General features: G+C 55.8%; 2 protein-coding genes across 3 annotated transcripts in view; one reads left to right on the forward strand and one right to left on the reverse strand.

Annotated features, from left to right (window-relative positions):
• The first annotated feature begins 4,966 nt into the window (after positions 1–4,966).
• VASH1 (vasohibin 1) lies at positions 4,967–25,761 on the forward strand. Of its 2 annotated transcripts, XM_039232354.1 has the most exons (8): positions 4,967–5,055; positions 6,445–6,830; positions 13,604–13,692; positions 14,754–14,810; positions 16,158–16,232; positions 18,836–19,217; positions 20,729–20,841; positions 21,740–25,761. In XM_039232354.1, the coding sequence occupies exons 2-8, from the start codon at positions 6,528–6,530 to the stop codon at positions 21,810–21,812; spliced, it is 1,092 nt and encodes a 363-aa protein (XP_039088285.1). In that variant the 5' UTR covers positions 4,967–5,055; positions 6,445–6,527; the 3' UTR covers positions 21,813–25,761. The 2 variants fall into 2 exon arrangements, with proteins under 2 accessions (XP_039088285.1, XP_039088284.1); XM_039232353.1 differs by lacking the exon at positions 4,967–5,055 and having other exon boundaries at positions 5,292–6,830.
• Positions 23,534–25,825, reverse strand: part of ANGEL1 (angel homolog 1) — a 46,199-nt gene continuing 43,907 nt past the window's right edge. The window contains exon 11 of the mRNA XM_039232343.1: positions 23,534–23,867. Coding sequence (XP_039088274.1) covers positions 23,806–23,867 — 62 coding nt within the window. The 3' untranslated portion in view covers positions 23,534–23,805. The remainder of the gene's footprint in view (positions 23,868–25,825) is intronic.

A 25,825-nucleotide genomic window follows, 5' to 3' on the forward strand; every position in this document is an offset into this window, starting at 1 on the left:
GCAGGAGGTGGCCCACAGAGAACGACAGGGGAGCCATAGCTCCCCCACTGTTAAAGTCCTTTGCAATGGACATGATGAATCCTGTCCCTTCACAGCCCCCCACCCCCACCCCAGGCCAGGCCAGGCAGCCTAGGAAGTATCAGGCGAGGACTCAGATTGCAACGATATGAGGCAACACAGACACTCTGCCAGCCCACAGGGATCCAAGCATCATAATTGCTAGGTGTCTAAGAGCTAACTGTCCCAGGTAACAACACTGTTCTTAGCTGCTTCCTCCACATCCCTTAGTAAAAGGGAATCGGACACAACCATTATGTAAAAGAGAACTCCTCTCCAAATCCCCTTGTCTGTTTTATCCCTGAATCCCCCTTCCCTCCAGACGCCCAGTACTCTCACTGTTTGGGTCCTGTCAGCTCCAGGGTGTCCTCTGACACACAAAGGACCTCATCTCACCTGCACTCACCTCCACAGAGCTTTGTTCACTGTGTAGATGGAGCACGACACCTCTGCCTGACAGCTGCCCTACGCTCTTGGCTATGGGGCTGGTGCTGGGCGGCGAAGGGGAAAGAATATGAGATCTGGAGTTGGAGTCCCAGCTGGACGGACTTGGACAAATTATAATCCTTAACCTCTTTGCATCCCAGCGTGCTCGTCAATGAACTGGTGTCAGCAAAACTCACTTTGTAAGGGCGTCCTGGGGATTAAATGAAACAGCCTGACCTACACTAGGTGCTCAGAACAGGCACCTTTTTTACAGGGAATTCACCAGCTTACTGAATAACGTAGCTCCAGGCACGAAGCAAGCACAGTTTGAGAAAGAAGTGATTCGAAGCCGGAAGTTCCCTTGGCACTTTCCTTGAAGTGAATCGGATTCTCTTTGGATTAAGGAAGAGTTGGCTTGCTCTTCTCTAAGAATTCTGCATTTGACCGGATTCTCTTTGGATTAAGGAAGAGTTGGCTTGCTCTTCTCTAAGAATTCTGCAATTGACCGCATAGCTGCATAGCCGCCTGGTCCATGGAGAGCTCCGCTGTTGTCATGCGAACCCTGAGGTCAGACACATGCAGATTCAGGTTTTCGCCTGAGGCAATCGCTTCTCTAGCCCAACCAGACTGTGGTGGTTTGCAGCTCCAGCTACACCTGAGAATCACCTGGGAAGCATTTCCAGTGCCTTCCCAGACCCCTTTCAGCAGAGTCTCTGCTGGGTGAAGCCTGGATATCAGTGCTTCTAAGAGCTCTCCGGATGATTCCAATGAGACAACTGGACCAGAAGATCTCCAAGGTCCTTCTCTGACATCCTGGTGCCAACGACAATGTATGATTTGGAGTAGACGCTTAGTACACGGTTGATTAGTAAGTTAGTAAAGATTCGGACTCACCTCCTTTTTTTTGCTATGTCCCTGTTCCCAATGTATGAGGTGAAAGAAAAAGAGAAACAGTTGAACTGCAAATAAGAATTCTGGAACAGTGCTATCCAATAGAAATGTCTGCAATGCTGGAGACGATCTATAATCTGTGCCATTCGGCACAGTAGCCACAAGCCACATAGGGCTACTGAGCATTTGAAATGTGGCTGGTGTGATGGAGAAACTGAATTTTTTATTTTATGTAATATTAATTAAATAGCCCTATGTGACTTCTGGCCACCATATTGGATGGTGCAGACATAGAGTGTCTGCCTTTCATAAACACACCTATAGTGCGCCCCTCTATGCTCCTCTTTTACTAACAGTGCCCTATTTTCATTTAGGACAGTCCTCTGCACCCACTGCCTAAGGTCTTTGGGGGACAGCTAACGAAGTTGCTCTGCCCTTTTCCAGCCAGCGGCTGGGCCTGGAACCCAAGCTCAGTCTACCAGACTCTCCAGGAATTTGACTCTAGCTTCAGTGTCACAAGAAAAGGAGTTGGAGCAGATTAATACCAACATTGATTCCCCAAGACACCGCATATTAGTTTCCAGAACATTAATCCTGAGTGTGACAATAACAAGTGAGATATGGTGTGACCTAGGCGTCATTATCATCATCATCCCTGTCATCATCCAAGTACATCACCAGTAGCTAGCAGCCCTGACATGCCAGCCCCTAAACTAGGCACGTAAGCTGCCTGGCCTCTTTGTGCATCATTTCTTCTGTAAAATGGAAATTAACTCATTCCTAATTTCTTCCAGAAATTGTCTTTGTGAAGACAGCAAAAGAGATATTAGTCAGAAGAGCTTTGAGCCAAGCATCATTAGAGATGTCGTTCCCTGAGTATAAGTATTGGGGATCGTGGGAGGGCTTGACGCAGGACCCAAGAGCTATACCTCAGTTCCAAGCTGTGTGACCCTAGTGCTTTCTGCTAAAAAGAGATTAAGACACATCTTTTGCTGGTTTCACCATTTTCTAATCTATGTGCACGCCCCTCCCACCCTGCCTCCCACCTATCCCCTCCCCTTTCTACAAATATATCCCAGAAGCCTTTCTAGGCTAGACCATGCTAGAATGTGCTCAACTCATTCTTCCTTCCCCAGCAATCCACTTAACTGGCCAAGTTGCCCTGCATATGCACTCCCATAGCTTCCTGAACTAAGTCTCTGGCCAAGCACTTTATTAGAATCATGTTTAACCATCTCCTCTAGCAATAGACCATAAGCCGTACCAGGGCAAAGACCACATTCCTCTTGTTCACCACTGTGTCCCCAGTGCCCAGTACAGAGCCAGGCTCAGAGAAGGTGCTCAATAACCACTTACTGTTGGAATGTCTGAATAAATACCCCAAATCCATTTTATTATTTGTCACTGCAGGAGATGTCATTTCACAGAAGTAATTATCTAATGCTGCATAACAAGAACCCCAAAACTTACTGGCTTAAAACAAGAATGATTACTCCTTATCTCTCAGTGTCTGCAGGAAAGAAATTCAGACAGGGCACCTCAAGGTTGGCTTGTCTCTGCTCCATGTCTGGGACTTTGGCTAGAAGTGTCAGAGGCTGGGAGATGGGATGATGCCACTTCACCACCTATCTGAGTGATGCTGCTTGTGAGCTGCGAGCCCTGCTGGAGATGTCAGCCAGAATGCGCCGTTTCGTCCTTCCACAGGGCTTGGGCTTCCTCACAGCATGGTGGCTGGTTCCGAGGGTGTCCTGAGAAAGTAAGAGAGAAGACAGGAGAAATGTCTCCTTTTTATGACTGAGGCTTAAGAGCTATATAGCACCCCCCCTCCCCCACACCATGTTCTATTCATTAGAAGCCAGTCCGAAATCCAGCCAGCAGTCAAGGGGAGAGGAATTAAGACAACATCTTTTGGTTGTTGTTTTTTTAATTTTTTTTTTTACATTTATTTATTTTTGAGAGACAGAGAGAGAGCATCAGTGGGAGAGGGCCAGAGAGAGAAGGAGACAACAAATCCGAGCAGGCTCCAGGCTCCAAGCTTTCAGCACAGAACCTGATGCGGGGCTCGAACTCACAAATTGTGAGATCAGGACCTGAGCCAAAGTCGGACACTCAACCAACTGAGCCACCCAGGTGCCCCTGTCTTTTTTTTTTTTTTATGTTTATTCATTTTTGAGAGAGAGAGAGAGAGCATGGGTGGGGATGGTGCAGAGAGGGAGGGGGCCAGAAGATCCCAAGTGGTCTCCTTGCTGACAGCAGTGAGCCTGATGCAGGGCTTGAACCCAGGAATCCAGAGATCATGACCTAAGCCGAAGTAGGATGCTCAACTGACTGAGCCACCCAGGCGCCCTGGACAACCTCTTTTGAAAGAAGAAGTGGTAAAGGACTTGCAAACATTTTTAAACTACCACAACTTAGCTAGCACAAGAGGCAAAGGGCAGGGTGAACCATAAGTGTCTGAAGAAGTAAAGCTTCAGTTCAAATTATTAGCTGTGTAAGTTTGAGGAAGTTACTGAGACTCAATTTCCCCATCTATAAGATGAGTAGGTTGTGCTTGGTTTTTACAAGCTTGGAGTCTTCAGCCTCTGTAAGCTTAAGAGAATCTCCTGTTTACTGGCTTTCCTGAAGTCCTGTGACCCTTCCCATCACTCATCACCCTTGGTTTCCGACCCCGGAGACAGCGAGAGGTAGCTACTGGAGCTCAGGGGACCTAGGAAAATCAGACACCAGGGACTTTAGGGAACACGGGGAACCGCTGACCACCTCCGCATTCTCTAAGGCCTTCTGTGTCCCAGCCCAGGTGTGGAAACTTCAGCTTGTCCTAAAGGGGCAGATGAGAACTGCAGCAGACCTGGATCTAAACAATCTGAATCCGCGGGTAGTTAGGCCAGAGCCCAGGAATCTGCTTTACCCCCCAAGACGAGGCTGTCATTCATACTAACTCCTGGTGGGAGAGAGGAGAGAGTTTGTGGCTGTTTCCTTTCAGTGAGTTCTTTTCTTCTGCTCCCCCTTCTTGCCTTTTCCAAGCCTCTGCTCTGTGGGGGGTAAGGGAGGTGTGCCTTGGGTCTCCGAAGTCCTGGGCCGACACACACCAATGGGCTGCGGTTTCACCGTCTTCTGGGCCGTCTGGACCCTACGCAACCGGCACCTAGCTCCATGCATGGATGTCGATCCCAAGACCCAGGACGAGGCAACACCCCTGCAGGGTGGCGCATGGGGGCCCATCGCCAGAACTAGGGACGTAGACTAGAGGCGAACCCTGCGCACCCCACTCCCACTGATGCAGGTCGTGGGGTCGAACAGGGTGGCTTTTAACCCTTTCGCTTCCAGAAGTCGCGACACTAACCCCCAGACGGCCTCCGTTAAGGAACCGGCACTCCAGGAGGGCTCTGCGCTCACCCGTGTGACGAGCTCGGCTGACAGGAAGGGAAAACTAAGTCCCACGGAGGGAAGCGGTGTGTAGGACGTCCCGCAGGAAATGAAACTGATTCCTGTCTAGAACCGGGTCCTCCAGGCCAGCGCCCTCGCTTCTACCCGCTGAGGGCCTCTGCGAGGTGCTTCCTTTCGGAAATTCCCGACCGCGGGCCTCCCGAGCCCGGAATCTCCATGCAGTTTGCGCTCCGTGTGGCACGTTGTGAACTTCCTCGCAGCTCGTCGCCGGCTTCGCCGCGCCCTGAGAGAGAGGTGAGAACGGAGCGGACAACACCTTGCAACCTGGAGATAACTTGGGGCGCAAGGCGGGCGGCCGAAGGCGGAGGGCCCCCTGGGAACGCGCTGGCCCTTTAAGGGGGGGACGGAGCGCATGCGCGGCGCGGGCCAGAGTGGAGCCGGGTGGGCGGCGGGCGGGCAGGGGACGCGCGCGGCCGGCGGCAGCTGGGCCCTGGGGCGGCGGGGGCGGCGGCGGCCTGAGCCTCCCCGAGCAGCCTAGCGTGGACCTCGCGCTCGCCGGGCCTCTCTCCCGGGACTAGCGCAGCCCGCGCTTGCCGAGGCTTTGTCAGTCGCCTCCAGCTCCATCTGCGGGCTGTGGCCGCGCGAGCCTCCGAGCTCGCCCTCCCTGTCCGGCGGTCCTTCCTCCCCCCGACTTGTCCGGGGCAGCGGGAGCGCGAGCGGACCGCCGCGGAGCATCCTTCGCCCGGCCCCGCCGCGCCACCGCCCATGCCGCAGCCACTCGGAGGCTGCTACCGCGCGGCCGGAGCCCGCCGCTCGGTAACCTCAGCCTGGCCCCTGCGCGCCGCCCGAGGTGGCCCCGCTGAGCCCCCGGCCCCGGAGCGGGACCCGCGCCCCGCGATGGCTCGGCTGGCGCCGCGCGGTGCCGGGTGCCCGCTGTCCGCCCGCTGAGACGCGCCCGGCTGGGAACCGGCGGGGCCTTGGCGCTCCCCGGCCGCGCCCTTCCCCCTTCTGAGAGCCGCGCTGCTGCTTCCCGGGGGCGAAGGGACGGGGGACCGAGACAAAGCCCACTTTGTGCGGGGAGTTGGCCGCGGGCGTGGAATGAGCGCGTCGGCGTGCGCCCCCTCCCCGCGCCCAGCCAGCTGTGAGTCCTGGCTCCCCGGCTCGTCGCGTCAGAGAAATCGCGCCCCTTCGTCACCCTCCTGTCCGGGGGTCCCAGCTCCGAGCTGATGCTGCCCGGAGTCGTCCCGGTACCCCCCCGGAGCGCGCGCTGGTGTGAGCGTGCGAGATTTTGGAGAGGAATTTGTTCTCCAAGACTCCGACTTGGGGCGCCCGGGTGGTCTGGACACCGGTGCCTTGACCCTCTGTGGCCGCAGGTGTGAGCTGTCTGGCCTCAGTTTCCCTCCGACTTTTCTTGCAAGCCAGACTGCTGCCCGTCATTGTTCTCGCTGTCAAATGGGGGAGCTTTGTGATGGCTGCCAAGTTGAGGTGTGTTCTCTTTATCCCGTTTTACAAAAAGAACAAAGCCTCTAAGGCTGACCCCGGACAACCACCTCTCTACGCCCTACTTCACGTTGAGGCACTGATTTTTTTTTTTTTATTGAGTAGTATTTTATTGTACAGGAGCCACGCCCTGGTTTCTTAAAGGCGCCTTGCACTCTGTTTGGCCATGTGTTATCTCTGCAGCTGGTGTGTGGGAGGCCTTCTGTGAGCCACCTATTTTTTCCTGCCTCTTGATACATACTCCTACCCTCATCAAGGATTCAGGGATGCCAGGGGGGAAGAAGGTGGTCGGGGGTGGCAGCAGCGGTGCACCCCCCACTGCCGCTGCGGCCCCCTCTGGGGTCAGACGCCTGGAGACCAGCGAAGGGGCCTCAGCCCAGAGAGATGATGAGCCAGAGGAGGAAGGGGAAGAGGACCTGCGAGATGGAGGCGTCCCCTTCTTTGTCAACCGGGGTGGGCTGCCTGTGGACGAGGCCACCTGGGAAAGGATGTGGAAGCACGTGGCCAAGATCCACCCCGATGGAGAGAAGGTGGCCCAGCGGATCCGGGGGGCCACAGACCTGCCCAAGGTAAGGATTGTGTATGTGTGTGTGTTGGGGGAAGTGGTATCTCAAGTTTTGGCAGTCTTGGGGCTGGGAGGGCAAAATCGTATTTTTCCTTGGTGGGGTAGGGGACCACTGGCATGGTAACACTTTAAAAATACAGACAGATTGTGCCTCTCCAGAAGAACTTTCTCTCATCTGCACTTGAGGTTCTGTGAGGTCCACATGCCCTGTTTCCAGGAGGCTCACTTTCATCACTTTTTATTTATTTTTATGTTTTTAAAAATCCTTATTTATTGATTTTGAGAGAGAGAGAAAGAGCATGAGCGGTGTGGGGGTAGGGGTGGGGAGGAGTGCGCATAGAGAGAGGGAGAGAGAGAATCCCAAGTAGGCTTCTAGCTGTCAGCATCGAGTCCAACATAGGTCTCGATCTCACCAACTCAGGTCAGATTATGACCTGAGCCAAAATCCAGAGTCAGACACTTAACCGACTGAGCCACCCAGGCACCACTTCCATCCCCTTTCAAATACTCGTGTTTTGTGGGCAGGGCAGCAGATTAACAAGTACACTAATGTGGCTTTACCTCTTATTTGCTAAGCCGGTGAACTGTGGGCAGAGACATAATAAATGACTAAAGTGGATACAGGGCTTCCGATATTGAGAAAATATTTTCATGCCTTATCCCACTGAGTTCTCCAGCAGCCTTGTGAAACAAGGGTGGCTTGGGGCCCCATTTTACAGGTGGAAAAGCTGAAAACTCAGGATCCCACAGCTAGTAAGTGGCAGAGTCAGGACTCAACGTCAGGTCTTAGAGCTCCATGTCCTCTGCTCTGCTGGACTCTCGATTCAGGGCAGTTAGAAAAAGGTCTGTGGAAAGGAGTAAAGTGAAATAATCTTTCGGTGGAGGGCTGGCTCCATGATGGCTGTCCTTGAGTCGCGTCACCCATGAAGGCTGAGGCTGTGTCTCCTTCATCTTTGTCTTTCCTGGGCCTTCTGTGCACCTGGCACAGAACAGGCACTTGTGTGTGTCTGCTGAATGAAAGAGTGCTTGAGACTTCCACGCACATGATCTTTGGTTTTTTTGTTTGTTTGTTTGTTTGTTTTACATTTTTTATTTATTTTTGAGAGACAGAATGAGACAAAGCATGAACCGGGGAGGGGCAGAGAGAGAGAAGGAGACACAGAATCCAAAACAGGCTCCAGGCTCTGAGCAAGCATTCAGCACAGAGACTGCCACAGGACTCAAACCCATGAACCGTGAGATCATAACCTGAGCCAAAGTCCGACGCTCAACCGACTGAGCCACTCAGGCGCCCTGATCTTTGGTTTTGTAATGTTATGGTTAAGATTGAAGAACCACTTTCCCAGATGCGGAGGCCTGAAATGTCCAGAGAAGAGCCCTTCGGGCAAAGGTCAGAGTCCAGGGTTTGGTTGTGCATGCTCAGTTGGAAAGTAAGGGGGGCAGGGAGAGTGGCTGTTACTGTGGAGGAGACGTGGAGATGGCCTGTTTCATTTCATTTCTACCAAGCTATTGGAAGAGCCATCAGAAACTGTCTTCTTGGAAAAGAGAATTCAGAGGTTGAAGGTTGAGCAACAGCTTAATATTTCCAGGGGAAATAAAACCGCTGCGTAATTGTCCTGTGTATGAACTTGGAATTTATTCAGCTAATCCCCTATGATTGGACATGGTTTCTAATATTTTATTCTTTTTTTTTTTTCATTTGTTTTTTTAATGTACATCCAAGTTAGCACATAGTGCAACAATAATTTCAGGAGTAGATTCCTTAATCCCCCTTCCCCGTTTAGCCTATCCCCCTCCCACAAGCCCTCCAGCAACCCTCTGTCTGTTCTCCATATTTAAGAGTCTCTTATGTTTTGTCCCCCTCCCTGTTTTTATATTACTTTTGCTTCCCTTCCCTTATGTTCATCTGTTTTGTATCTTAAAGTTCTCATATGAGTGAAGTCATATGATATTTGTCTTTCTCTAGCTTCACTTAGCATAATACCCCCCCAGTTCCATCCACGTAATTGCAAATGGCAAGATTTCATTTCTTTTTGATTGTCGAGTAATACTCCACTGTATTTAATGTTTTATTCTTAAGATGAGCGCTGTGGCGAACATTCTAAAACATAAATTTGAGGGTCCATCCCTGGTTCTTTCCTTGGGATAAATTCCCGGAAAGGAAGCACGGCACCAAAGAATATGGATATTGGTTTCGATCACCCACCTATCTGTGTGAACTCAAGCAGGCCCTCAACCTGTCTGAGCCACAGTTTTCTCATCTGTACAATGGAGTGGATTGTGGTCAGAGTTAAATGAGAGACTGTGTGTTAAAGCATTTCACCAGCAGTCAAGTCTCAAGCCAGGAGTTGTTATCAGATGTCCATTCGCTCTTTTTTCACGTCTTTCCTCAGGAAGCAGGGGGCGGCTAGACCTCACTCAGCATCCGCAGCACTAGGGCCAGGGCCACACGTCTCTCCCACAGCAGCAAGCTGGTGACTGGCACACAGCTCTCCTGCTACCTTGCTTGTATTTAAATCAGGCTGTGTGAGAGGGTGAATAGTTCCCTGTAAAACGGATACCACTCCTGGAGACTGAAATAAGTCAACAGATTCATTAGTGACTGGTCTGTCATGTTGTCTTGCCATCTTCAGCCTTCACATATAGGAAAGACACCCATGCAGAAGTGAAGCCAGTGTCTGGGCGGTGGGGGGTGGGCATGTCAAGACTGAGGAATGTGGTGGAGTGGAAGGGGTGTTGTGAGCAGACTGGGAAAATTCTACACTTGCCCTTAAGCCATGGGACAAATGGTACAGAGAGAGGACCTTACATGTCTGTACGAGGTTCCTTTGAGACCTTAGGTCCGAGTAGAAAAGTGGAGTCTGGGAACCACCGGTGGTTGGATACCAGAGTGGCGGCAGCAGAGAGGACTGTGCACCGGGCCGGCCCCTCCCTGATGGCCGTGCCCTCGGCATTCTCTTCAGAGGTCACATCATGGTGGGCCCGAGAGCTGTTTCGTTGGGATGATGTGATGTTTTAAAAGGTTGCTGGAGCCAGAATGTATAATTGGGAGATTTCACACAAAGATCCAGATTTGGGGTGTCTTTTCAGAAAATGAGAGGATGCGGGAACAGAGAATCTGTGATCCCACATAGCAGCTCGCAGCTGGAGCTGAGGAGTGGTCCCCCCTCCTCCGGTTGGCCCCAGTCCCCACCACCACGCCCCTCCCCCCTCCCCCCCCCCCCCCCCCCCCCCCCCCCCCCCCCCCCGGCTGCCTTCCCCATGTATTTCAGTCTGGGAGCCCTGCAGTGTCGTGTGACAAAAAGAGCTTGGCAGAAAAATCCAGCACATTCAAACCCTAGTTCTCTCAGAGCCTTTTTGTGAGGAAGGCATGTGACCTCCTTGTGCCTCAGTTTCCTCAGCTGTAAAATGGGGATAATAGCCTTACTAGTGTCCAAGGGACTTGGGGAGGAATTAATGAAGTCAGGCACCTGAAACAGGTGAGCATGTCATGTGTACCCAGCAGGTGGAGCAAGGACTGAGGGTGTAGCAGCCACCCCACAGATGCTCTGGGGGAACATCCTTCAAGATGATGATATAGTTTGTTGAAGGGCAGCCATTGCTTTTTCTTTTTTTAATTTTTTTAAAGTTTATTTATCTTTGAGAGAGAGAGAGAGCATGAGCAAGGGAGGGACAGAGAGAGGGAGATACAATCTGAAACAGGCTCCAGGCTCTGAGCTGTCAGCACAGAGCCCGACACGGGGCTCAAACTCACAAGCCGTGAAATCAAGAGCTGAGCCTAAGTCAGAAGCCCAACCTACTGAGCCTCCCAGGCGCCCCTGAAGGGCAGCCATTTCTAAAAGGATCTCAAGTCCGAGAATAGTTTGTGTTCTTTCATAAGAATTGCTCCTTGATGTTCCAAGCTGTCACCGCTTTTAAAAGCCCGGTGGCCACTCCTCCCAGACCCAGCCGCTGAAGGTCTTCTGACTGTGGCTCTGACCATGGAGCTTCTCCAGAGTGGGAGTGTGGACACCTCTTCCAAAAACGCTGGCGGCGGCATCAGCCTGTGCTGACCAGTCGCTTTGGCACACACTGCAATGACACTGAGCAGGACTCGAGCCTCTGCTGCAGGCCAGCCCCTGTTCTAAGGCCTCAGCATGTAGCATCTCACTGATGCTCTGAGATTGTCGCTCTTCTGCGGCCCATTTCACCAACGAGGCGTCTGAGGCACAGAAAGACGTGAGGGAACTTGATGTCAGACAGCGGATGGCAGAGCTGGGATTTGGGCAGTGGTGGTCTGGTTCTGAAGCCAGCTCTATGACCTCCAGGCTGTCCCCCAGGCTCTCCTGCCTCTTGCCCCCACATTTCACGTGCTGTGACGTACTGCACTTAACCCCACCCCTTGACACCTCCTGGATCCTGGTTTGGAGGGAGGGGGGCAAATCCAGGCCACCAGTCCTAACGTGGACCTGGTCATTTGGATACACAGAATCCTGCTTACTTGTTCTTCAGTGAATGAGTGTGTATGTGAACATTCAGAACAGCGTCTGCACTGATGAGCACAGGTTACCGTGAGTCATACGGCTGGCCGGGTAGCTCCTTCCAGCTAAGCCCCTGTGCTGGCGGCCCTGGAGGGCCTGCCTGTGAATCCCACATCTTCGTTTTTTGTGTGTCTCTTGGAATCATTTCCTTGCCCCAGAGTGACCAGTTCCTAGGTTCCCTTCAGGATGGCAGGTGAGGCCCTGATACTGGGCCGGCTCTGGTAAGTGCAGGTGGAGGGCCCTCTGTCTGGAGCTCCCTCCTTGTTTGGAGTGTCTCAAGGGAGGGCATATTTTCCGTCTCTCTCCAGAGCTCCTGGAAGTCCCTGAATGGCCTCACTTGAGACAATGGCGACCCATTTGCCTCTCAGGGACCTTCCACCTGAGGACGTCAGGCACCATGCTGTTCTCAGTACAGCGTGAAAGAATTTGTCCAATTCCTCTCCCACCTCCCCACTAACCCATATTCTGACACGGGGGGAGGCTAGGATAGGCCCTCAGAGAGTTCTGGAACTCATCTGGCACAGAGTGGTCAGGAAGAGGGAGAGCCCCTCCCACCCCCTACCCCATCTTGGGGCTTTTATCTCGCTGGTGACTGTAAGTGGTGGCGTCAGTTTGGGCAGCAGTATAATGTGAAAAGGGGAAATAGCTTTCTCCAGAGAGGTGTCAGCTGCTCGGGACTGCCCAGACAGGAAGAAGGGGACCAGCAAGGAAGGGACAGGAAGTTCATGCAGAACTGTGTTCTGGACTCTCCCAACCAGACCTTCCCTCCTGCATTTTCACCCTCAAATGCGAGTAGGTGTCTGTCATAGCCTGTCCTTTGTCTCCATCATCAGTGGCACCCCAGACATGAGTGTGCAGTTATCACTGGTGTGTCCCCTCCCTCCACATTAGGGCCCCCCCGTCGTTTCAAAGGCTGTGCCCTGTGGGCTCGGCTTCTCACCACAGAGAGACCCTCCCCCACCCCAGCCCTGCCCCAAGTTCACACAGGGCACCTGCTTTACCCTTTCCCTCACACATACCCCTATCCATGCAGACTGACACCCTCAGCAGCCCCTGCCCGCTGCTGTGTGAACTTGGGGGGGGGGGGGTGCTGGGTGGAGCCTCGGAATGGGGGAGACCTCTCTGTGAGGAGCCTGAGGCCGCCTCCCAGCAGCATATCCTGGTGGCCAAGGGGGAGCCCAGGCAGGTGGGCCTTGTGTCCTGGAAGTCTAGTTCTACCTAAAGAAGTTCTGCAGCCCCAGAGGGCCCCAGCTGGTGCTTCTCTCGGCCACCTCAGCCTCACTGAATCGACACAGCCGAACGGCGAGGACGCAGGCTCCCCAGGCCCGAGAAGGGGGCCTGCGGCCTGGGGCACACACAGTGTAGTGGCCACTCTCCTGAAGGCTGCCTGTTGCTCATCTGTGGCTCCTGACTTGAGCCCTGGCAGCTGGGCAGCCCACTGGTTCCAGCCATCAGGAAGCGCCTGCCTGGCACCCCCAACTCTCCCCATCCTGGGCCCGGGGCTGGAAAGTCTCTTCCAGTGAGGAGGGAAGCCTGGTTACCTGGGGGCTCATATTGCCCGCAGAGGTTGAGCTGGCAGGAAACGGAGGGTGTAGATGGGGGCACTGGGGCTTTCGTGCCCCCCGAAGCCATGAGGCCATGGCAGACAGACCCACAGCAAGACCTGCCCCGAGTCAAGCCCCTCCAGCCAGCTAGCGCTGCCCCACTCAGCTTGCCACTGGAGGGCCTGTGCCTTCCCATTGCCATGATCCTGGGGTGTGCTCACCCTCATGGGAGGGGTCCTCCCAGCCCAGGCAAGGCAGGGAGGGAAGGGGACACCAGGCAAATTAGTTTTGATCAAGCACTTGAACCAGAGCAAACCCCAAATGCAAATGAACTTCACCCCAATATGGACATTCTTGTGAAGCCGTGAAATTGGTGAATTCAAATTGTTAACGTGAAGTTTTTAAAATTCAGAACCAATGGTGAGGCAGCCTGTGTTTTTCTACAATTATTCATGAGGCATAAAATTCAAACCTCACCCTAAGCTCCATGTTGGGAATGCCATCAAGTGCCAGGAAGGAGAGGAATGGCCATGGTGGGGGACCTGACCGGAGTCTCTGGAAGGAGTTGCCAAGGACAGAGGCTCAGGATAGGAGGGAAGGGGGAGGCCGTCTCTGGGTGGCAGCTTCTCTGGGGGCTAATCCCGGGTGTCGGGTGGGCTGGAAGGTCCAGGGTGAGCCTCCCTGTAATGACCAGAGCTCTTTCTTGTCCCTAGATCCCCATACCGAGTGTGCCTACGTTCCAGCCCTCCACGCCCGTCCCTGAGCGCCTGGAAGCCGTGCAGCGCTACATCAGGGAGCTGCAGTATCCTCCCTGGTTCAGGGTCATGGCCACTGTCCGGCTGGCATGCTGCTCCAGGGCCCACGTGGGGCTTATGTTCAGACAGGGCTGCATTGGCAAATGCAGCCTGAGCCCACAGCCATGCACAGGTGACCTCTGTGTCCATCTCGTGGTGCCAGCACAGCCTGGCTGCCGGAGGGTTTTATCCACGTGGTCCTCTCCGCCCCCTCTCCTCCTCCTCTGCGTGACCGGGCCAGTGCCTCCTGAGCGACCGGCTGGTGGGGCGGCCATGTCCCGGCCCACCAGCACAGACCTCCTCTTCTGCGGTCCCTCCAGACCCAGTAGGAGAACAGAGAAGCCCCCTCGGGGCTGTTTAAAGGCTGGTTTCATGAGGGGAGGCGGATGGAGGAAAACAAGGATTTTACACTCCAGGAGGTAACTTCCACATCTTGGAACATTCTCCTAGTTCTTTGCCCTTCTCTTCCCTGGTAGGAGCCTGGCTGCCTAGCATGGAAACACCTGAGCCCTCTGAGCCTGGTTCCCCAGAGGCCCTGCCTTGGGCCTCTCCGCCCCCTGGGCCTGCCCAGAGCTGTGGGTCCTGAGTCCTCTCCCCAGGCCCTTCTAGGTGCAGATGCGGCAGGTATGGAAGGACCAGGCATGGGTCCTGAGCAGGAGAAAAGAGAAGCTCGTTACTGGAAATTGGGCCCGGTCCTTCCATTTCCCAGTGGGGAAGCTGTGGCCCGAAGAGGGGATGCAGTTGGCTCGGGAGTGCCACCCAGCAGATTAGCTGCATTGGACCCCTGCGCCAGCCTGCTCTCCGTTCACGCTGCTTCTCGGCTGGTTGAGAGAGAAGTGGGAGCGCTGCAGAAGGCTGCTGCTCAGTCTCCCCCCACAGTGCTCTCCTCTGCTCTCAGATGTTCCAGTCTTCGGCATCCTCCAAGCACTTGCTTGTGGAAGCACTTTGTGGGGTTCTTACCCAGCCTGCACTCCAGGAGTGCTGGGCCCTGGGGGCTTGGGGATGGGTGGGGGCAAAAGGACACAGCTCTTCCAGACCAAGCTAGGAAGCCCTTAACTGACACCCGCAGGTACAATCACACAGGGACACAGTTCTTTGAAATTAAGAAGAGCAGACCTCTGACAGGGTAAGTTTGGGGAGCACTCTGTCCCTCGGCACCCAGGTTAACAGTGCCCCCAGCTGGGTTGGAGCACCCGTGGAGAGCCTTTGGGTGGAAGCTTATGAGGCAGGGAGGGACACTTCCAGGGGAGCCAGACAGTAGGGGCATGTACCACTGTGGGGCTCTAGGGTTGTCATACAGGGGGACCTCTGGCCAAGATAAATACCCAGGGCCCCCTTGATGGAGACCCCAACATCTGATTTCGTACAAGGCCTGGCATCTGAGAACCAGGGACCCCATGGGAGAAAACCTCGCATTGCTCTCTTGCCCTTCCCCCACCCTTTGCAGACCTCTAGCTGGTTTCACCCCCAAAGAAGCCCCAAGGGCAAGGGAGAGGGAAGAGTGAACGCCACTGCTGGGTGTGGGGACCCCATCCAAAGCTGCCTGCAGGCTTCAAATCCTGTGTGAACTTTACAGCTTCACATGTAATCTGTCCAGGTTTGCTTTCTTACAAAACTACTTAAAATGGTTTGTTTGCTGCACTGTTTCATTACCCTCCTCTCCAAACCCTCGGGTAGAATCCAGCCTCCCTAACACAGAAGCTTTGCTCTTCTTGTCCCATGGTTGCCATGTGCGGGGGACCCAGCTCCAGCCTCAGTGGGATGGAGGAATCCAACACCCTCCTGAGCAAAGCCCATGGCCGTCCTGCATTCCCAGGCCTGGGAGCAGCATTCAGTGAGGAGGCAGGAAACTTGCCTCAGGGATGGGCTGTCTCCAGGGGGCCTAAATTGCAAGTTCAGTAGCAGACCTGGGAGTCGCTGGGCAGTTAACTGCCTGGGATCCTGTGTCTCTGCCCTGGGCGGCTGGCCAGCTGCGGGGGAGCAGTTGTAATCAATTACAAGCTTGGAGAAGCCGTGGTTGAGTCAGGGGTGTTCACTGTTCTCTGAAAGGGCCAAGAGCAAGGCCAAGGTCCCCAGCATCTTTGGCATGCTTTCCTACCGAGCCCTGCAACACTGTCGTCATAGAAGGCTCCCAGCCTGGTGGGTGGCAACGATCTGCCTACCAGGGTACAGCCCCCATTCATGCTGCCCTCTCCCAGAAATCGTTGGAGCCAGAGTCTGGCGTGGGAGAAGGAAGTGAAAGCAGGGGATGGGTGGGGGAATGGGGTTTCTTCTTTATTTTCAATGGCTGCCTCTCCTCTCCTCCCTTAGGCTCAGGACAGACTTGTGGAGGGGGGGGCAGGTGCTGGGCCTGAGCTGGAAGGGAGGGAGCTCTCTGTCCTGTAGCACTTCTAGACCTGTTCCCTCCTTCCGACCACCCTACCCAGAAGGGACTAGAAAATCTGTCCTCAATGCTCTGCCTCCCTTTCCCCAGGCTGATGGACCTGGCCAAGGAAATGACCAAAGAGGCTCTGCCAATCAAATGCCTGGAAGCCGTGATCCTGGGAATGTATCCTTCCTAGGCCCCTGGAGACTAGGGACAGGTGGGCTCAGCCCTTCTGAGCCTCAGCTTCCTCCTGTGGAAGAGGAGGGCTGAATGAGCTCCAGGGTCCTCCCAAGAGTCACGAACTTGGTCCCAAAATGAAGGAGCTCGAGGGGGAGCTCAGTCCCCAACACGTCAGTTGCTAACTTTCCAGGCTCACTGGGCAGCTCTTTTCTGAGTCCTGTGGATGCCATTACTGTGTTCGCTGAAACCTGAATCAGGGCACGCTGCCTCTCAAAGCTCTTGTGCCATTTCTGAGAACCGGACAGTCTGGGAGAAGTCATTTCAATGCCCAAATGTTGGCATTTCCAGAACACATTGATCTGTGGAGATGATAGATGGGGTCTTTGAAACAGAACTGCCTTTAAAACAAAAGTTTCTTGGTCACCCCCAACCGGAAGGCAGAACTGAGGCCTAGAGCTGAGTCACCAGGTACCTCGGTAGGACAAACAACCTCTGGTCAGAGCAGGAGGGAGACCAGTGTTTATGGCCGGTTCTGTGTTCCAGGATGAATCCCATGTGCCCAATCACTCAGTCTTACCAGTTCAAAGCCAATGGTGATTCACCTCTGCCCACCCCTCCCATCTCGCCCTTTCCATAGTACCTACCAGCTCTTAAATAGTCTGTCTGCCTCCCTGGCCCCCAGTGTAGGTGCCTGGCTTAGTGCCACGGAGAGGGCAGAGGGGGGTGCTGCCTCACAGAACGAGGCGTCCACTCCCCGGGACGGATGGAGGAGGAGAACACGGTGGTCAGGCCAGGAGCACAACTGTCATCCAAGGGGGAACGCTAGCCCTGCCCCTCGTGGACATCCCTACCTTAAGCTGTACAAAGGGGCTACAGGGGCACCTCCGTCCCCTCCCAGGGAGCCCCCAGGAGCTCACTCCGCTGATGTGGTGGTTTGCTGACAGGCCTGCCTCTATGGAGCCCACAAGCTTCACCCTGTCTGAAGGGCTCTTTGTTGGGCTGTACATGCGGCCGGCCTGAGACCTTCAGGCCGCTGCCGGCACCTCTGTCATGCTCCCACTTTCTCTTCCTCAGGGGCACACACACCAAAGCGTAGACCCCCACCCACACCATGGGAGGGAGATGGCTCCCCACCCATGGTGCTCACAGAAAGCTGGGCCAGGCAGATCACAGGGTCCAGGAGGCTAACCAGTGGCTCCTGGCCAGGAGGATGACACGAGCAGCTCCCACCTGGACTGGAGGCCCTCCTCAGTGTCCCCACAGAACTGCCACAACCCCCATTTGCTGTGCACCAGTGGACACTATACTGAATGTGTTGCTGTGTCTCTTCCTTGCTGCACCCGGGGCCTGTGTGCCTTGTTCATCTCTGTGCCCTCAGGCACTTGCAGGGAGTTGGGCTTAGTACATACACACTATAGCACCTTCGAGCACAGACTTCCTGAATCCCTAGCTCTGCAGCTTATCCACCGTGTGACCCCAAGCTAATTCCCTAACGTCTCTGAGCCTTGTGTCCTCTGCAGCAGGGCACAATGGTAGTGCCTGTCTCACAAGGTTGTGAGGACAACCGACCGAGTCCTTGCATATAGGACACTGGGCAGTGTCCGTACCGGGCAACTGCTCCCAGCTTTTACCTGTTCTTCTACTCATGTGTTCAAGAAGAGCTTATTGAGTAACTACTAGGTGCCTGGCTCTGTGCTGGTCCCCAGACACGATCAAGGAACATGGTCAGACAAGGTCTCCATTCTCAGAAGTTTACGTTCTAGGAGGGGGGACACAAATAAGCAAGTAATTACCAAGAAAGAAGTAAAATCATTACAGAGTGGGGGAGGGGTTGCCCTGGAGAAAAGAAACAGGAGAGCTGACGCGTTGGAGGGGAGGGCAGCCGTGACCGTGACCGCTGAGCCCAAGGCCTGGAGCAGGCCAAGGCACACAGGGAACAGCGCTGTGGCAGAAGGGAGGAGCTGCTGTGGAAGGTCCTGGGGTGGGGCGCGGGGAGGGGGGAATCCAGGTGGATGGAGAGACTGAACAGGCAGGGCAGGCGGGGTATGAGGTGGGAGTAGGCAGCCGGTCCAGGCGGTGTTGGCCTCCTAGGCCAGGGGAGCGTGGTGTTTTGTGGGTAAGCGTGCATGTGCTTTGGCAGGGAGTGGGGCCAGTGAGAGAAAGAGTCGTCTGCATCTGGAAGGATGTATATGTGACAGAGAAAACAGGAGGTGGAGTATCTGAGAGCAAAATGTAGGGGCAGGTGAGGAGAAATGAGTGTAACTGGTGGAAGGAGGGAGGGAGGGAGGGAGAGGGGTGTGGGTGGCAGGCTTCTCTCCTTCCTCCTTCAGCAGCGAGGGCCCTGGGGAGCCTTGCAGTTTGGAGTTAGCTCTTAATATTTTGTAACCCTTGCTTGGTATCATAGCAGCAGCCGCTAATCCCTGAGCACCTGGACCAGCCAGTTACTTTATTGAGCACCTACTGCATGCTGTACTAGGGGCCGGGGCAGGCCGTGGAGCTGGGCCAGACACGGGGTCTCCCTCAGCAGCCAGGGTGGAGGGGCCCCGCCGGGTGGACCGCCCTCGCGCCTCTGCCGGCCTTTTCCTTAGCAGGGCTGGCATGCCCAGTTACCTCACCAACAGCATGCCCACCCTGGAGCGCTTCCCCATCAGCTTCAAGACCTATTTCTCAGGGAACTACTTCCGCCACATCGTGCTGGGGGTGAACTTCGGCGGCCGCTACGGGGCACTGGGCATGAGCCGGCGCGAGGACCTGATGTACAAGCCGCCAGCCTTCCGCACGCTCAGCGACCTCGTGCTGGACTACGAGGCCGCCTACGGCCGCTGCTGGCACGTGCTCAAGAAGGTGAAGCTGGGCCAGTGCGTGTCCCACGACCCGCACAGCGTGGAGCAGATCGAGTGGAAGCACTCTGTGCTCGACGTGGACAGGCTGGGCCGCGAGGACTTCCGCAAGGAGCTGGAGCGCCACGCCCGCGACATGCGGCTCAAGGTCAGTGCCGGCGCCCACCCTCCGCCGGGCTGTGGGAATGGAAGGGCCGCTGCTTCTCCAGGGAATGGCCGCCAGTCCCCTCCCCTGGGTTCCCACCCCAGCAGATGTGGTGTGAGGCTCGAGGGAGGTGATGCGGTGAACAGTCTATCGTTGCTCCTTCTTGACAGGGTCCCCGCTGGTGGGCGGGCGGGGGAAGGCCCTGGGAGAAGGCAGCAGGTGAGCAGAGTGTGGGTAGAGGGCAAGTCCGGAACCTGGAGAGAAGGGCGGGGGTAAGCCCCTCCATGGAGCTGTTGGTTGGGAAACCATAGGCTGCCTGGAGGGAAAGTAGGGCCTGGTGCAAGGAGCCTCCATCAGTCTTGTGTATCCTGACTCTTGACCCCTCAACCCCCACATTCAATAAAGGACTGAGGAGGAAGTCAGAAAAAGGAAGGAAGTCATACCATAGGAAGACAAGGAGGATGGTTGTTCCTTCTCCCTCTTTCCCACCCGCCTTGAACAGGAGAGCAGGGGGGCGGAGCTGCTGAGAAGCCTGCCCCCAGCCCAGCCTTACAATGAACAGAATCGTGGCCTCTCTTTGGGTCCCCCTGGACAGGGTGCCTCCCCTAGGGCCTTCCTGGTTTTCCAGGGTGTTCAGCGCCTCCCCATTGCTTGTTCAGGAGGCCAGCTGGTGGCAGGCGGAAGCTCTATTTTCAGGGGAGGAGACTGAGGTCCAGGGAGCCCAGGAGCCTGCTTACAGGCAACGAGGAGATTGGACAGGAGCTGTCTTTAGATGGGGGATGCAGGCATGTCACAGGGGCCCCAGTAGAGCTCTGCTCTACCTCAGCCGTGACCTTGTGCGGTGACCACACCTTTCCCCAGGGTAGCAGCCAGCTGCGGTGACTCTGCTGGGCTCTCAGGGGCTGGCCCTCCCCTGCCTTTCACCAGTTGCCCAGAACCCTGGCTTCTGCTGCTGGAGTAGCACTGGGCTTCGGAGGAACAGGCTGGACCTAGAGTTGGAGCCAAGAGTTACCTATTCTTTCCCAATCTATCTGGCGCTAAGGACTCCCCACGTTATTTGCCCCCATCCAGCACCACCACAGTATACCCTGTTATTCCCGTCTAGCTGACCATGCTGTACAGAAGGTGATTCGGTTGCTTTTCTCATTTTTTTGTTCATCATCTGTAGCCGCCAGTCTGAACTTCTGCTTCTCTTGAGATCACCAGTCCCCCTTGGGGCTGGTGGGATCCCAGCCCAGAGCTCAGACATAGGCTGCTCCCCCTGCTGTCCCGTTTACCTGGCATGGTTAAATGGCCCTTTCTGTGAGGGCTGCTGACAACAGCGCAGAGCTCAGTGACTTCCCACCAAGTGCAGGCCGCCCTGCAGTGACCTCTGCCCTGGCAGCTTTCGTTCCTGGGAAATAGGTTTGGGATGACCGTGGGGATGGGGCAGCCTCAGCCCTTTTGGCTCGGACAAGGCAGGAGGGGTTCTGGGGAAGCCCTCAGTGAGACTTTGTTTCTTCCTCCACCCCAAGATTGGCAAAGGGACTGGCCCGCCCTCCCCCACCAAGGACCGGAAGAAGGACGTTTCGTCCCCACAGAGGGGCCAGTCCAGCCCCCACCGCAGGAACAGCCGCAGCGAAAGGCGGTGAGGGATGGGGTCATGCCTGGGGGGCTGGTGAGGGACTGGGGTCAGGGCTTGGGGAGCCTGAAGAAGGCTTTTCCATCTCATCTTCTAGATCCCCATGTTTCCTCACCCTTTTCCCACCCTTCCTTTTTTTGTCTCCACCAGAGGCAGGTGACGTGGGTTTGGTGGGTTTATGTATTTACGTGTTGACACCTCCTGGTAGCAGTGCTGTCCCATTTCCCCAGGGAAAATGCCACTCCCTGGGCCCCTGGCTCCCCTGCGTTGGGCCCTGGTGCCGGAGCAAGAGGACCCACACAGAGGGTCTGAGACAGCTCATGTGGGGGTGGGGGTAGGGCCCCCGCCAGACTGTGAACTCTCCCAGCAGTTGGGAGAGGTTAACATAAGATGGTGGCTGGCGGGCGGCTTTGAACATTAACTCTTGCTCCTGCGAGAAACATCCCATTAAAATACCAGGCCACCACCTCTGGTTTGTCTCCTAGGAGTCAAGTCGATCTGGCCCTTGCTTTAGTATCCTTGTCATTGAGCAGCCACAGCTCAGGGATGATTAAGGGGCACAAGCAGGCCTCTGATATGCAGTGTCATTCACTTGGAGCCAGGCAGCTTTTGTAGAGAAGAGATTCCTCACGCAGAGAGTTACACAGTTAGACGTTTCATCCGACTGCGGATTAGGGGCCCTCCAGCAAAGAGCGGGAGCCTGTGAGAGCGTGTAGCAACCACACTCAGGACAACACAGGCAGGCCGGGGCTCCAGAAACGCACCTCCACGGGGACTTTACTGCTGCATTTGGGGCACCTTGATGAATGGAGGGGGAGCGACCAGGAGCAGCCACTGTTTGTTCCCTCCTCCCCCACCTCCCTGCCAAGCCACTCACCCTTTCTCCCTTCTCTTGTCCCTGCAGGCCATCGGGTGAGAAGAAACCTTCTGAGCCCAAAGCCATGCCAGACCTCAATGGGTACCAGATTCGAGTGTGAGGCACGTGGCAGAGCCCAGCCTCACCGCTTCCGGGGGCTGGGATCCGTCTCCCAGAACCAGCCGCATTCATGGGGAAGACGGGGCTGGGGAGCGGGCGGGGTGGGAGGCAGCAGGAAGAACCTGTCCCAGCTCAGCCCCGCAAGCCGCTGCCCCTCCTGCTGGGCCAAGCCCCCTAACTCTGGGCCAAGAAGCAGTTAGTGTTTTCTTTGGAGTTTCTAATCCAATAACTAAAGTTTAAGAGATTTAGGGAAAACTTAAAACTAATGGATCTGCCAGTGGCCGGAAGGCCAGTGCTTAGGAGATCTAAGTGCCACAAGGCTGGGCAGGGAGGGGTCTGCTGGCTCTGCTGGTGTCTCTCTGGGACTTGGGTCCATCCTATCTGTGGGGACTGTCCCAGCCCCACTAAGCCTGTGGCAGGATGGGGGTGGGACGCGGGCAGAGGTGGAGGTGTTCCTCCAGTTGTCTGCCCTGGCAGAATCTTCACCCAGGGAACGGGAAGCAGGGTCGAAACCATCCTGGGAAAGGTCTGTGTGGCCGGTGTCAGGAGCTTGGCACTAGGCCACATCTGCCCCAAGAGCAGAGTCCATGGCCCAGGACGGCCCCGGGCCCTGTGGCCCATGGACAGCACAGTGTGGGCTGTGGGAGAGCCCAACAGAGACCACTGGGGGAGGAGCTGCTGGGCCCAGATCCTACCTAGTCTCCTTATTTAGCCCAGCTCTGCTGGCTGCTGAAGCCGGGGGCTCCCTGGAGAGGGGCCAGGCCTTGCCCAAGGCCCAGAGTCATCCTGGGCTCAGCATGACTGTAGGGACTGAACGGCCTCGGTGGGTCCGGGCAGTGTGGCTGCGGATAGAGTGAGAGACTCAGGCCCGGGGCTGTCCCCTGGCAGTCCTGTCCCTAAGGGCATGGGGGCAGGGGAGGCACTGCTACTCCCCCCTTTCTATTACCTCAGTCCTTGCTGTGAAAATGAAGACCAGATCGGGATGCTTGCACTTCATGCCTGTGTCCCCTCATTTAGCAGCCTGTCCGGGCTTGGGGGTGCCACTTATGATCAGGCCTGTTGTGTGTGGCCTGTCAGGGAAGAACCTGAATACCAGGAGTCCGCACAGTGTGCCTGGCAAGTGTGAGATCCCCGGCAGGCAAGTGAGAGGTGGAAAGAAGTTGGCCACTTTGGGAGAAGGTTCTGGAAGCTCAGACGACAAGGTGGTGGTAGGACAAGGGTGCAGCTGACACCATGGAGGAGCGGCGCCTGAGAACTGGGGAGCGTACGTGAGAAAAGGATGTGGGGGAGAGTTTAGAATCAGTTGCTTGGCGGAATAGTGAGTTCTCTGTTGCTGGAAGTATCCAAGCAAAGTCTGGATGGCTACTTGTTGGGAAGCTGTAGAGAGGGTTCGGGTTATGGAAGGGTAGCTGGAGGAAAGGACCATTAACGTTTCATTTCACAGAGAGACTCGGGTGCAGCCAGGGGCTGGAGCCTGGAGCAGGGGTGACCAGAACTAGAGTTGTAAACTCAGATGCCCAGGGCGCCAGGCAGGGGGTTAAAAAGGAGCCAGCAGGGCTGGGTGGGCACTGTGGCAAACAAGAGACAGCACATCCCATTCGAGCGGCAGCTACTGCTCTGCGAGACTCAGCTGTGGGCCCTGCATTACCAGACTGATTTTTTTCCCCCCAAAAGCCAGAACTCTGAATTTTTCTGTGAAATATCCTGATTTTTAAATGTTGGCAATCAGTTCAGAAAAACGTACAAACCCAACATGAAAGAGAATGCCAGCGTGTAGTCTCTGAGGGAGAGTTTGTGCCGGGGAGAAGCCCCCTGAGATGCTGTGAGGTGGAACTGGTGCAGAGCAGTACGAGGCTTCCCAGAGCAGGCTGGGCCCGGGGAAGGGTCCTCGTCGCTGAAGCTTCTCCCTGTATGGGTCCCGGGGGAGGGAGGGGCAGCAGGGGGCAGCTGGCCCAGGTTTGTCCTCCTCATGCTCTTTGCAGACCCCACCAGGATCACCAGTGGTGGCAGAGTAGCGACGGTGCAGTTCCCAGCCTGCCAGGGAGATGGATGACACCTGAGAAGCAGAGAAAGAGGGAGGGAGACAGGATGGCTTGGCTGATGTGCCTGCCTGTCGGGGAAGCCCCAGGGGTTGGCAGCTCTTCACACCAGCAGCTCTGGCCCAGGGCCAGGCCCAGCAGGAGGGCCAGCTGGGCAGTCCCTTAGTCAGGAGCCACCGGGCCCTGGGGAGGGACCTAACCTACCCCTGGACTGTGGTCCCCAGCCAGACTAATTCAAGGGCCATCATGACCCCTGTGACTCACAGTCCCACCCCCTCCCTGTTTTTAGGGAGTCGGGTACTGGTCCCCATGTTCCCACATTGACCTGAGGCAGGCGTGGCTCACTCTGGGAGGTGTGCAGCTGAAAGTGAATGAGGCCTTTTCTAGGTCTATGTGTGGGTGCCTCGTGCAAGCCACTTAGCAGCAGGGGAGGGACTCAGACTCCCCTGTGGACCCCAGGGCTGGAGGGAAGAGAGGTGAGAGGGGATTAGGGTCAGGGAGACAGGAGGGAGTTGCTCAACCCACAGGCTCCTTCCCCAGAGCCCTCTGGGGAGACGGGCGTGAAATGAGGCCCACCCCTGTTGCCTCCTGCAAGAGGGAGCTGATCACCCTGAGCTGCTATCCCCAGGAGCCCCTTCCTCGCTGAGACCTTGGGCCTGTGGGGGCTACCACAGGATACAGTGGTGCTTTTTAATTTATTTTTATTTTCTCCTATGTAGCAACCCCTCCTCCCCTCCTGAGCATGTTTACACAGGCTCTGCTCCCTGTGGCTGGCCTGACTGCAGTTTCTGGGGAGGCAGGGGCAGGGACTCCGGGGCCTTAGACACCATCCTTGATTTCACCTCATCTACTTCCTGTGAGGAACAGGGGCCTGGCTCCTGACTCAGGACTGCCTTCCATCACCCAGTGGGGGCTCCTCTGCCCCTAGGGGTGGGGCTGCTGGCCGAGGAGACCCCAAGGTGAGGTCAGAGAAAGCTGCTTCATGAAGGTGGGTCGGGGTGGTGAGGACTGGTCCCCAAAGCCTCTCACCTTGTGCTTAGTGCCAGCTCTGAACACTGGGAAACTGGGTTTTGAGCGCCTTCCTGCACACCTAACTGCCAGTCCTCTCCCTCCCATGGCCTCAACACAGTCATGTTCCTCTCACCCATCATGCCAGACCCCATTTTTCCTAGCTGTGGCCCAGTGGGGAGGGTAGCACCCCCCAGCCCGGGTGCCATGAAGCCTAGGGCCAGGGTTCCAAGGAACAGAAAGGGCCCAGAGGTTGGCAGTGTCTGATTTCTGGCTGTCTGCCAGCACACGCCCCATTCCTTCCAGCTTGGACTTGACCTCCTGGCTCTGAGATAGGATCCAGTTCTGGTCAGCAGCATACCTGGAGGCCCATGTATCTGTGTGCACCTGGGTCCCCTGCCTGAGTAGCTTTTCGGCTCCGATGCAACACCACTCCCAGGCCCACCCTCTGGGCTTGAAGTAAAGTGCAAAGCTGGGCCAGCATGTTGACCACCTTCTTTGCGCCAGAGCACCCCTGTGCTGCAGTCTTCACTTGTGTCTGCTGAGAAGCCAGCTGAAGGGTGGGTGGGTGTCTGGGGTGTGGGGTGAGAGGGTCCGGCCCCAGGCTGCCCCAGGCTGCTGTGGTGCTCGCTGCAGGCTCCACACCACATCCTGGTGCTCCTGGGTCCCAAGCTCTCCTTTCTCTGGTGTGCTTGGCCCCAGGGGCCTGGTGATGGGGGACTCCCCTCCCTTAAGCTTTGTGTTGGGCTGCCTGTGGGACCAGACTTTGTCCTTCCTGCTCTTCCCATGTCAGTATTGTTCCCTCCCCTCTCACTTTTATTCCCCTCTCATTGCTGTGCTCAGTTTTCTCCTGAAATGAATAAAGGCTCCCGGCTCCAGCTGCAGGGCTGGGCAGAAGCCACACGGAAGCCTTGTCTCCTTTCCCCTGGGAGCCAGCGCTGGAGCCTGGCCACCCACCAGTGTCCGC

This window comes from Hyaena hyaena, unplaced genomic scaffold (assembly GCF_003009895.1).
Source record: "Hyaena hyaena isolate Hyena2069 unplaced genomic scaffold, ASM300989v1 scaffold_65, whole genome shotgun sequence".
Classification (NCBI taxonomy): Eukaryota; Metazoa; Chordata; class Mammalia; order Carnivora; family Hyaenidae; genus Hyaena; species Hyaena hyaena.